We start from the raw sequence: 13,330 nt of genomic DNA, 5'->3' as shown, positions 1-13,330 counted from the left end.
AGTAACTCCTAAGAAAAGTTGCATAATTTGCAAAACAGACAAGTTACGTGCAAAACAAGAACCGAGACGACGACACGTGCGCGCCCGGAATTAATATCAACAGGGTAGCACAAAACAAAAATTTAACATACTTTGCCTTTGGAGTTTCTGTCATCTCACTCACGATAAGCGAACTAATGCTTAAAATTCACTTGGAAAGCATGCAACAAACTGAACTTCGACTGAATTGTTTTATTATCACTGGCGGCAGATCGAAAGTGTCGCCGATTGTCTCACGTAAAGAATAGCTCAGAACATGTCACGCAACACGGGCTGTTACTAAAAGTGAGACGAAGACGGGGGACTTGGCGACGCGGGGACTTGGGGACGCGGGGACGCGGGGACGTGGAGACGCTGGGACGTGGGGACGTGGGGACTCGGGGACATTTTGAAATTTTACTGAGCAGCTGGTGAATCAGACATGCCTTGTAAAATTTAAGAGTCTGTGTTTATCCGTGATCTAAAGCAAACCCTAAATGAAAACGTTGGCTGTTTTCATTTTATTCTTATTGAATAAGAATGATATCTTTGGGTTATTGATCTAGCGACTTCGTCTCTGTCCATAAACACGCAAAAAAAGAACGAGACCAATATCCAGCCATCTTGACCGAACAAGCTTGGTCAATAAAGGACTTATTATATGGGATAAAACACTAAAAAGTGATCTTTGATCTTGCTGGACCAAGCGAGAAATTCTCAAGGGGACAGCATATAGCTCCATCTTGCCCGCTCGGGTTGCCAATCACAGCGCGCAATTTGGTTCATCTTGCCCTCTCACATTATGCTCACGTCAGATAATAGCCCAAAGGGCGAGAAGTAAGGTAAGTTGTCCATTTCCCCCTGAAACGGTGACACAATTGGCAATGCTATCACCCGAAATGTAAACTAGGAATTTTGACCTGAATCACCATAGGCGTTAGCCTTTGTCCTTTCCGAGCGGTACCAATCGGCCAAATTTGGGGCCCTGGCTGATCTACTAATAACCCTTGAACAATTTCTTTTAGATTGAGAAGTGTCCGATACTTGTGCCGGACCAACTAGCAATTCATGGACATCTCATGTTCAGCAAGTGGCGGCTCTTAACTACGTTTTTTTTTTAGTTGATTTTTTTTTAACGTTCACTTCAAAATTTTTGTTTTTGACTCTGGGTCAACGGTACAAAGATATTTTGATCAAATGGGGGATGATGCACACCCCTATCCACACCTACCAAAAATCCTCACAAGTTGAATGGCATGTCACAATGATCTTTGACACTGTCTTTAAAACGTCCTTCTACAGCGATTAACAGGCTCGAAGTTGTCCAAATGGAAACCATCACGGCGTTAATAAAAGCCACCGCCAAATGTCTTTTCCACCTGTTTCGCCAAACTGCCATTACTGGCAGATTTTTGTAGCGAGCCTCGATAAAAATTGAAACGCTTGTAAAAATCCATTCAATTCCAAGTGGAACCGAAGTAGTTACAGCAAATGACTGCAGCAGTTTCAGAGGAGAGTTGTTGTAGGTGTAAAAGTATTGATACAAATGCAAAGATGTATTCACTGTGATGACGGCACTTGATTCATACAGCATGCTCATGATGGAGATGTCGGTGGCGAGTCTCTCGCGGCGAGGGGTGCGAAATCCTCCCCATGAAATTCTTCTGTGTTCAAAGGCCTGGTGACAAATATGGTCAATCACAACCATCATAGTGCGATCAATGACTTCTGCTATCCCATGAATCACTCCGGTCAGAGCAATGGACTCCAGACTCTGCAGATCGGCTTGTAGAAGTCTCAGCATTATTGCTGACCCACAATACATAGGCGACAACAGCACAAATGAAGTTCCCGGATGACTAATTTGGCACCAAAACCGCTGAATGCAGATACGGCAGACTCCTTTTAGGATAAAGGCTATGAGAGGTGAAAACACAGCAAATAAAAGCTTGCCGGATGCATCTTGCTTGTTGTAGGCAGGGTATATAGAATAAGCAACTAGAATTGCGATAATTTGTCCTAGAGCATATGGAGCAATAAAAAGAAGCACAAACTTGACTTGCTTAATCAGAGATCCTGTGCAAAAATGCCTCTTAATTATGTAAATCTGAGTGCAGTTACAAATAGAAAATATGACTTTAGGAGGAATGCGCTGCGAGGCCGTGAGCTTTGAATGAGAAACACCACAAAGTTGCATGGCAATGCGATAAACAGAATCCAAAAGGAAAAACAGTACGCTGAGAAGGAGGAGTCTTCGTTTGACGCCTGACAGCTGATACGGGCAAAAGTAAAAGATAATGTTTAGGAAAAACCAAAAGTAAAGAAAGCCAACAGAGATAATCTCTGAGAGTGTGATCACCCATTGCAACTCAATGGGTATTTTTTCTTTAGAATGCATTTCACAGTTGAGTTGTGTTTGAAAGCTGAAGTAATAAACAGTAAATGATGCCACACCAACTACAGATGCACTTACAACGGATATTAAAAGGCCGAAATACAGTGAATTCCTTATTGAAGTGGTGATCGATGGTCTAAGACGTTTCCATGCCATGTCATTTGCTTTAGATTCTCCGTCTATTTCTTTAGCGCTATCTTCTGTCGAAGCGGCGTCTGTAAGTTTGGCACGAACAAACTGCCGGGTTGTTAGATAATCCAGTGCAGTAGCGTCGCTATTGCTGTACTCTTGGAAAATGACTTCATCATCTGTGGGTTGAGAATACCATTCTTTGCCGGTGTCTTCCAAGGCATTGTAGCCAATCAAGTCTGAAACATTCGAATTTTCGACGAAGTCATAGTTTTCAGCGACACTTCGAGTAAAGTTGAATATGATGTTGCCTAAGAATTCAATTATGGTATGGGTAAACATCTCGGCGTGCTCTTAACAGGTACAAAGTTCTAAGATCTTCTGAAAGAGCCCGGCCTCGGTTCCGTCATTCGATATGTTTTTTTTTCAGTAGAAATGACTTGAGTTTCTGCTATTCAGCTTCCTCGTCGGTCTCGTGATAGAACGAAGACGCTACCATTTATGGTTTTTCGAATATGAAAATTGTTTAAGGTTTAATTTATGAGGTGCGAAAGTAAAAAGTTGCGTTATTCCCAGCAGTCCGGAACCCAAATCCTTGAATTTGATTGGCTTGCGTTGTGAACATCTTTGTTTCGATTTTTTTTGTTTTCAGTGCAGTTATATATATTGTATACAACACTTTTACTGCTATAAGGGTAGCGAGAGGTAACTGGAACTGAATACTCGAGAGTACTCGCAATCGATTCGGCGGGCAGAGTTTTTCCCAATACGGACCGACGAACTCCAGGGAATAACATGGATTTAGCATAATTACATAGGTGTCCGTGACATTGAAAATTCTCTGAGCAGATTGGTTGCACTTCAAGCGATAATCACACAAGTGGTTGTTTTCAAAATGATCGCAAGCCGTTTAGTCGAGATGACAGACAAAGAAATTAATTAGTCACCTATGTAATTATACTTGACTTCGACTTCGTCTCGGTTTTTTCTTCGTTTCGGAAAAGGAAAAAAAGGAAACCTATCATGCATGATAATGTTATCGATTTGATGATGAAAATTACGGGTAGAATCATATTTAAGACAACGTTTCGGTGTTCTCATGACACATGGATGACGGAAAATTTGTTATGAAACGGTCAAACCTATTTAATGCTTTTTTTCAACCCCTCTCCTACCTCAGTCAGTCCTCTCAGCAGCACAGGAAGATTTTAGCAGTCATCTAAGTGTGTCATCTATTTTAGCCAAGGACTTCCATCTAAACTTCTCATTTCATTCTATCAGTCCGGCATATATTGAATCCTTACTTGGTAAAATTAAATGCAATAAATCTTGTGGACCAGATAACATCATTCCAAAGATCTTGAAACTGTCTACACCAGCGCTTGCTGTACCACTGACCAATCTCCTAAATCACTGCATAGCAACCTCTAGGTGGCCAAATGAGTGGAAATTGGGCAATGTCACGCCAGTTTTCAAAAAAGGTGATGCATTTCTAGTGTCGAACTGTAGACCTATTAGGATCCTCTCGGCAAGACCAAAATAATGGAGAAAGTCACGTTTGATCAATTATATGATGCTTTTCGACCTGTTTTCTCCCCTAACATGTCTGGGTTCCTGCGTAGTCACTCATGTTGTACCGCTCTTGTTAAAATGATTGATGACTTTCGGTGGGCGCTGGATTCAATTCACGCTATGACTTTAATAAATTGAAGATTGATTGATTGATTGATTGATTGATTGATTATCAGGTCAAAATATAATATTTAACAAATAACAAAAATATTAATGTTCCTTTTCAAAGTCCCTAGAGGCTAGGTGAAGAGTTTTGCTTTTATTGAGTCACTTTGAAAATTTAGACACGGTTTGTGCTCGCGAATAAGGAACATTTCGAATAGAAGACAATCAAATTTGTCAATGTTATCAGTAAAGTCAGCTGAAGTTTTTTATTAATGTCCAATCAAAGGTTTAGTACCAGAACTCAGCCTTTCATGGTGACTTTAAGATTGCCAAGTTTACTGCTGTAAGGAATATTTTGTTATGCTTTTGGGATTCAAAATGTGCATCCATCTAAAGGAATTTAATGGTTGTATTGGCAAAAACAAAAGCCATGGTATTTGAGGCAACCTGAAACCCCTTCTGCTGGTTTCATTTCCAAAGAAAAAATGCAAAATAGTTTCAACAATTTAAAGAGATGAAATAATTGACAGAGGCCTGTTACATACCTTGTATTATCGTTTCTCAAAACTAAACAATGTAAATGATTAAATTAATTTAGGATTTAAATATAATTCTTTTGTATGTAACATTTGTATGTGGGGTGCATTATGAGAATGGATTATTTTGGGTATTAGTTTCTGAGGAATAATTCATCTTTGAGTTTCACTGCATGGAGACACATGAATATACTGCAAATAAACAAATCCAAGTTTCAGAACTATTTATTTGCCATCTCATTGTGCACTTGTGTTATTATAATAGACAAAAGTTAAGAATGTGACATTTAATTAGATATGCTTTATAGATAATTAAACCTGCATTATTTTATTATTGAAATGGTTGTTGCAGTATTTAATCCACGCAGTTTGAAGGGTATGTCATCTTCCATCTCAAGGAAAATGTCACAGATTCTTTGATTACATTTGCTAATTTGAAAAACAAAAGGATGAAAAAGCATTAACCTCTGGCCTAATTTTAAAAAATGTAAAATCACATTTCAGTCATTTTGCTATTACAAGCAAGCATGATATTGTCAAATTTGCTACAGTGAGCAAAAACATAACATAATTCTATTTTGATCACACCGCTACCTGAGCAAATAGTCAAATTTCCAATCGTAAACAAGCATGAAAACCTGGCTATTTGACTGCATTTGGCACGCAGAGCAATTATGTAAAAAAATTGTATTTTGGTTACATTTGATATCCTGAGCAAATCTCGAAAAAATACATTCTTGAACACATTTGCTGTCCTGAGCAAATCCCTGCAAGACTACATATTTGGACACATTTGCTATTCTGAGCAAATCTATGCAAAAAATTCTTGTTTGAACACATTTGCTATTCCGAGCAAACAGGTACAAAAACTAATATTTGCTCGCTTTTACTCACATTGTAAAAAGGTGCAATGATGACAGTTCGATCAAATTTACAGCTTCAGGAAAAGTACTTGCAAAATGTTAGTTTTAACATCATGTTTACTATCCCTCCAAATATCAAGAAAAATACCATGTCATCCCTACTTTTACTCACAACAGCAAATTTAAGACAAATGTGGCATTTACGAACATTGCCTTAGGTAGAAAAACTGTGGCAAATGTTATCTTTGCTTTTCAGCAAAGTTGAGCAAACGTGCACAAACGTAGCATTTGCCATACATTTGCTCCATATTTGCTATATGTGAAAATCTGTTTTTTCGTCCAGTGTAATGTAAATTGACCACCGTACAGAGATTCTAAAAGCTGACGTTTCGAGCCTTATCGCTTCATGAGAGCGAATCCAACCGCTACGACCACTAACCTTGTGCTCTAGTATTTTTTATAAATCCAAAGGTATCTGAACACGAGACCCAAGACGACGATCGCAAGAATCAGTGAAGAAACTCACCAAGAAGCTACGCCAGAAAATCATAAGTCATCTTTTTCCTTTTCCCGCCCTTAGCAGCAACTTAGCTTTCCGTTTAGCCACTCTCATTTTCGCCAAAACTAGGTTAAAAAAAAAAACATTGGATTCCCTCTGACGACGGGCTAACGCTCGAAACGTCAGCTTTTAGAATCTCTGTACAGTGGTCAATTTACATTATCAACTCCGTTGACAAAACCAAATTTTTGTTTTCAATTAAGGTTGGCCTTAGATCACGGGTAAACAAACAAACAATTTCAAAATGATCCCCTTTAATTCTATGGTTGGTTGAGAAAACATGATCAGTAATTGTCATGAATCTGCAATTGCTCATCATGTTTTCTCAACCAACCAAAAAATTAAGTGGATCATTTTGAAATTTTAGCAACTGGTCGATCAGACATGCATTCTAAAATTAAAGAGTCTGTGTTTATCCGTGATCTTAAGCCAACCTTAAATGAAAAATTTGGCGGTTTGCGTTTTATTCTTATTGAATAAATCGTGTTGGGAATGATATATTTGGGTCATTGACCAACCTTGAGGTCAAGATGGCTGGATATTGAGCCTCGTTCTTTTTTGCTTGTTTATGGACCAAGACGAAGTCGAGGTCCATAAAACACGCTAAAAAAAAGAACGAGGACAATTTCTAGCAATCTTGACCGAACAAGCTTGGTCAAAAAAGGATTTATTATATGGGATAAAACGCTAAAAAATGATCTTTGATCTTGCGGGACCAGACGAGAAATCCCGAACGGGCAATATAGCTCCATCTTGCCCACTCGGGTAGCCAATGACAGCGTGCAATTTGGTTCATTTTGCTCTCTCACATTATTTTCACGTTTCAAGTTCTCCTTGTGCCGGACCAACTAGCAATTCATGGACATCTCATTTTCAGCAAGTGCCGGCCGTTATTTCCATTTTCAAGTTTAGATGATTCTTTTTAACGTTCATTTCAAAATTACCCTTTTATTTTTTTGACTCGGGATCAACGGCACTAAGATATTTTGACCAAGTGGGGGATAGTGCGCAACCCTATCCACACGTTTTAAGAAACTCTCACAAGTTAAATGGCATGTCACAGTGATCTTTGACGCTGTCTTTAAAACGTCCTTCTACAGCAATTAACAGGCTCGAAGTTGTCCAAATGGAAACCATCACGGCGTTAATAAAGGCCACCGCCAAGTGTCTTTTCCACCTGTTTCGCCAAACTGCTATTACTGGCAAATTTTTGTAGCGAGTCTCGATAAAGATTGAAACGCTTGTAAAAATCCATTCAATTCCAAGTGGAACCGAAGTAGTTACAGCAAATGACTGCAGCAGTTTCAAAGGAGAGTAGTAGGAGGTGTAAAAATATTGATACAAATGCAAAAATGTATTCACTGTGATGACGGCACTTGATTCGTACAGCATGCTCATGATGGAGATGTCGGTGGCGAGTCTCTCGCGGCGAGGGGTGCGAAATCCTCCCCATGAACTTCTTCTGCCTGAAAAGGCCTGGTGACAAATATGGTCAATCACAGCCATCATAGTGCGATCAATGACTTCTGCTATCCCATGAATCGCTCCGATCAGGGCAATGGACTCCAGACTCTGCAGATCGGCTTGTAGAAGTCTCAGCATTATTGCTGACCCACAATACATAGGCGACAACAGCACAAATGAAGTTCCCGGATGACTAATTTGGCACCAAAGCCGCTGAATGCAGATACGGCAGACTCCTTTTAGGATAAAGGCTATGAGAGGTGTAAACACAGCAAATAAAAGCTTGCCGGATGCATCTTGCTTGTTGTAGGCAGGGTATACAGAATAAGCAACTAGAATTGCGATAGATAGCGTTAGAGCATATGGAGCAATAAAAAGAAGCACAAACTTGACTTGCTTAATCCGAGATCCTGTGCAAAAATGTTTCTTCATTATGTAAATCTGACTGCAGGAGGAAAGACAAAATATGACTTCAGCAGGAATGCGCTCTAAGACCGTGAGCTTTGAATGAGAAACACCACAAAGTTGCATGGCAATGCGATAAACAGAATCCAAAAGGAAAAACAGTACGCTGAGAAGGACGAGTGTTCGTTTGACGCCTGACAGCTGAAAGCGGCGAAAGTAAAAGATAATGGTGAGGAAAAACCAAAAGTAAAGGAAGCCAACAGCGATAATCTTTGAGAGTGTGATCACCCATTGCAACTCAACGGGTATCTTTTGTCTAGAATGCATTTCACAGTTGAGTTGTGTTTGATAGATGAAGTAATAAACAGTAAATGATGCCACACCAACTACAGATGCGCTTGCAACGGAAATTAAAAAGCCAAAATACAGTGAATTCCTTATTGAAGTGGTGATCGATGGTCTAAGGCGTTTCCATGCCATCTCACTTGTTTCACATAGTCCTTCCATTTCTTCACGGCTATCTTCTGTCGAAGAAGCGTTTGTAAATTTGGCGTGGGCAAACTGGCTGGTTGTTAGATAATCCAGAGCAGTAGCGTCGCTATTGCTGTACTCTTGGTAAATGACTTCATCATGTGAGGGTTGAGAATACCATTCTTTGCCGGTGTCTTCCAAGGCATTGTAGCCAACCAAGTCTGAAACATTTGCGTTTTCGACGAAGTCATAGTTCTCAGCGACACTTCGAGTAAAGTTGAAGATGATGTGGCTTAAGAATTCAGTTATGGTATGGATAAACATATCGATGTGCTCTTAATCAACAGCTACAAGGTTTTGAGATCTTCTAGAGGAGCCCCGCCTCGTTTCCGTCATTCGATATGCTTTTCTTTCAAAAGAAATAGCTTGGGTTACTGCTATTCAGCTTCCGCGTTGGTCTCGTGAAATAAAACGAAGAGGCTATCATTTATAGTTTTCCGAATATGAAAATTGTTAAATTTAATGAGGTGTGAAAGTAAATTGTTGCGTTATTTTAGGCAGCAGTCCTTGCATTTGATTGTATTGCGATTAAGCCGACCAGGTGCGATAATTAGGACAGCTCCTCCGTTTACCTGACGTCGTGAACATCTTTGTTTCTTTTTTTTTTTTTTTTTCGTTTTTCAGTGCAGTTATATATATTGTCAATAACACTTTTACTGCTATAACTCCTATAAGGATATCGAGAGTTAACTGGAAATGAGTACTCGAGAGTACTCACAATCGATTCAGCGGGCACAGTTTTTCCCAATACGGACCGACGAAGCGCAGGGAATAGCATGGATTTAGCATATTAGCCCATTTCCGAGTTGCTTCATGCCTCAGTTTCAAAGCGAGTCCTGGTACACTGATGTATTCTTATGCAAATCAAACTCATTTTCCTTTCAATAGTTGAGCACCAAGACTCATTTCGAAACCGAGACAAACAGCAACTTTGAAAAATCCTCTGAACTGATTGGTTGCACTTGAGGTTATCATCACTTGATAATAACCTAAGTGGTTGTTTTCAAAATGGCCCCAAGCCGTTTAGTCGAGATGACAGAAAAAGAAATTAATTGTTTTAAGAAAAGGCATATTTTTCAAATAATCACCTATGTAATTGACTTCGACTTCGTGTCTGGTTTTAGACTTCGAGACTTCGTGTCGGTTTTTTCTTCGTTTCGGAAAATAAAAAAAGGAAAGAAACTTTATTTAGTAGTGTCTCGTAACTTACTATTGTTTGGTATTGTAAGCAGCTTTTATTGTTTTTAAGTCTAAGTCATTGTTTCAATTGTTTAGCCTTTTGTTTGTGTCTAGTCGTTCTAGAGCTGCAGCACTAATTGGGGACACTGTAAAACGAAATCAACAATCAATCGCAAATCAAATCAAATGTTGGTTTCTGTTGTTCTTCGCCCTCGACTTCGTCTCGGCTTTTTAATATTCACTGATATTCATTTCGCCTTCGGCAAATAATTGTTAAGTATTCTCAGCCGTTTTGGCATATGAAAATGAAAATGCACCCAGTGCCTATTATCTACTGACTGTTCTAGCTTGTTTCAACCTGCGTTTCAGTTTTCAACTATTTTACAAATACCACATAAAATCTAAATGCTCATAAGTATTTCCATTTATTGACAAATGTTTCGATGTGAATTAAACGTTTCAGCTACCAACTTCAAAATTCATTTTTTGCTAAGATATCCTTTCCTATCTAATTCAAGAAATTGCTTTCCATTTTATTTCAGAATATTAATTTTCGGTTTCGATTTTTTTCTGTTTTCAGTTCAGTTATTTTGTTTATAACATTCTCACTTGTATAAGGGTTGCGAGAGGTAATTGAAAAATGATATAGGCCATTCCGGAATTACGATTTTCTGTAATATTCATGAAGATAGTCAAACAAAGTGATTTTCGCCTCAACTAGAGTAGGTCCATGACAGGATTTTCCAGTTGCCCCAAATCTGATAAAATTTTATTTGTTTATATGATTTTGGGGGACACAGCCTCAAAATTAGAGACAAAAGTTTGGTTTTATCGACCGAGTTAAATTAAGGTTACCGTATACCTTCAGGGGTGTCTCGCGTCTGAGCGATGTAGCGCGTCCGGTATAAACTTTAGGTACCTAAACCGCTATATCAAATTAAAGCTTATAGAGCTGGCTATCACATCATATCAAGAATTTTGAAATTAAATGAATTGTCGAATTTTTCACGACCTCTAAAAGCGAACGTCCGATTCAAAGTCAAAGCAAATTTTGCATTTCGCTATTTTATTTCGTTCCTCTGTTTCCCGACCCAAAGGGATAAAAAAGTGTCTGCGTTTTGCCATACTCAGTTACAGTGAAAAGTTACAAAACGTTTTCAAAATAGTATTAAAAAATGTGAAGTGTTCGTTCAAAAATCCTCAAAGAGAAAAAAAATTTTGAAATAAAAATTCGCAGACATGTGTTTGCTGTTTATATGTTAATCTAGCCACTGTCAAAATTTGGGGGTAATCAGTTTTAGCTCTTTAAAGTGTCCGCTTCAAGTGAAAAGATTGATTCGAGAAAACAGCGCTATGACTGTCAATCAAACGGGTAAATTTTTCCACCGGCCAAATCCAAATTTAAAGAAAATTGCCGATCTGAAGTTTTCGAGCGTTACCCCTTCGTCAGAGCGAATCGAGGAATTTTGGGTTGTGTGTAGTTTTTATGGTGGAGTGAGAGCTACGCTATTGGTGGTAACATGGCAACTGACGTGAAAAATATGAATACATTGAATGTATTCCTATTTTTCACGTTGCGTGTTAGCAACAATAGCGTAGCTCATACTCCACTATAAAAACTACACACAACCCGAAGGGCTAAAGCTCGAAACGTCAGCTTTTAGAATCTCTGTACCTGTACGGTGGTTAATTTATCTTATCAACTCCGTAGATAAAATTTGAAACTCGCCTAAGTTTCCTGCGCAATTCCGGAATGCCCTATAATTGAGAGTACATGATACCGTGGTCACAGTTTTCCCCAATACGGACCGACTAAGTCCAGGGAATAACGTCGATGTACTCTCAGATTTCGTATGAAAAACCCATTGTAAAAAATGCAATCAGTGCCTGCTATCTGCTGATTGTTCTAGCTTACTTCAGCGAGCTTTAGAAAACGTGGAAGTAAACTAAAATGGTAAGTTGTTTCTCTTTGAAAGTGTATGTACACGCTTTCCCGTTAGTAGTATGTAGATTTTGGTAAGACTGGGTCTTATGGAAGTTAAAATTTTAACCCGCTTTCATTCACGCAAACCGAGCAGAAAAGGTCTCCCCATTCTTTTCTCGTCTTTTCGGCTAGTTGCGTGACTGAGAGTGCGTACAATTCACCGTATTCCGGGGTAGGAGTACATGGAATATAAGTTAGAAATCCTTCGTTTTTACGGAGATTCACGTTAAAATTGTCAAACATCGGCTAAAATACAAGTTTTACAAGTTATTAAATTATTATTATAAAATGCTATTTTAAACATATTTTTATTATCCTTGCTGCTTCGAAGCGCGCCAAACATACCGTTTTAATAATCACGCCACTTATTCTTATTCCGGCATTGGGTCAATCGAACGCGCCTTAAAGCGGGCGGTTGCATTGACTTAGAAGAAGGCAATGCTGGCAGTCTTGTTAAACCCCGTTCGACCTAAATTAAAACGCGTTTAACCTGAGTGCAACAGGGTTCAACCTGCGAATGAATTTTACCCACTTTACAGATACCACATAAAACTATATCAGCTCATAAGTATCTCCATTTATTTTTTTCAAAGAGGGCACGGTAACGAATCCTGAAATCTGATTGGTTCTTAGCACGGTCAGGATCTTCCTATCTCTTTCGCGAGTTTTTGCCCTTGTGTTTACAAAAAGTTGTACCGGCTTAGAAAAAAAATAAAAAAGGTGTTTACCGGCTTAGGGTCGGTCCATATAGTGAAAAACTGCGACCTCGATCAAAGTTTTACACTATATACTATACGGATGTATTAACCTTTTTCTCCAGCTTCTCAGAGGTCCGGAATCTTAAGTCCTTGAATCTGATTGGCTAATCATGCGCGTTCCAGCGGTCCGGATTTTCCCATCCTGACCAGCCGGACCCCGAGTACGGACTGCTACGAAATTTCAACCTTAAGCAACTTTTCGAGCGTTTTGTAATAGCGTAAAAGTATCGAAAACAACGTAAAATGTAAATGCGAATGTGTGAATAAAATGTGAATGTGTGTTGCTTTGATTTGAAGCCGAGTCATAACTGAACTGACCAACCGCTGCTTTCTGTACAAGCTGCACGCTTGTTTTTCGTTAACATCATCATTTTAGGCCCCGTAGAAAAAAAAACACCTTAGGTCGGTCCGTATTGGTAAAAACTGTGCTAGAGGTCTCGAGTAAGGCCAGAGGCCGCATACTGGTACAATTTTTACCAATACGGACCTCCCTGCCGGCACATAACATATATTTATGCACAAATATTTCGAATTGGTGTCCAGGGTGTCTAACGTGTCAGATATCAGCGTCACCTTTTCTTGCTAAGATATCGAATTCCAAGGTTGGGCCTTTTCTTTCTAATTCCTAAGAAATTGCCTCCTATTCTATTTCTTAAGACAGCCTGTCAAAAATATTGGGAAAGAACAAGGAGTCATAAATCGTAAAAATGGCAATCGAATAAATAAAGAATAGAAATAAATGAAAACAAATGACACCAGATAGAAAACTAAATAGACAAGACGCCTATAAGGGCGTATCCATGGGATGCACAAACAGTAAACAAATCCCATG

The 13,330-nt window shown here is 39.0% G+C and overlaps 1 protein-coding gene across 1 annotated transcript; it reads right to left on the bottom strand.

Moving 5' to 3' along the window:
- Nucleotides 1–6,547: 6,547 nt before the first annotated feature.
- Nucleotides 6,548–9,289, bottom strand: LOC137976387 (uncharacterized). Its single transcript, XM_068823728.1, has one exon. The coding sequence runs from the start codon at nt 8,839–8,841 to the stop codon at nt 7,216–7,218; it is 1,626 nt and encodes a 541-aa protein (XP_068679829.1). The 5' UTR covers nt 8,842–9,289; the 3' UTR covers nt 6,548–7,215.
- Between the last annotated feature and the right edge of the window lie 4,041 nt (nt 9,290–13,330).

Source organism: Montipora foliosa, chromosome 11, assembly GCF_036669935.1.
Source record: "Montipora foliosa isolate CH-2021 chromosome 11, ASM3666993v2, whole genome shotgun sequence".
NCBI lineage: Eukaryota > Metazoa > Cnidaria > Anthozoa > Scleractinia > Acroporidae > Montipora > Montipora foliosa.
The sequence above is the reverse complement of the archived record's forward strand: the minus strand, read 5'-3'. Positions and strand labels throughout refer to the sequence as shown.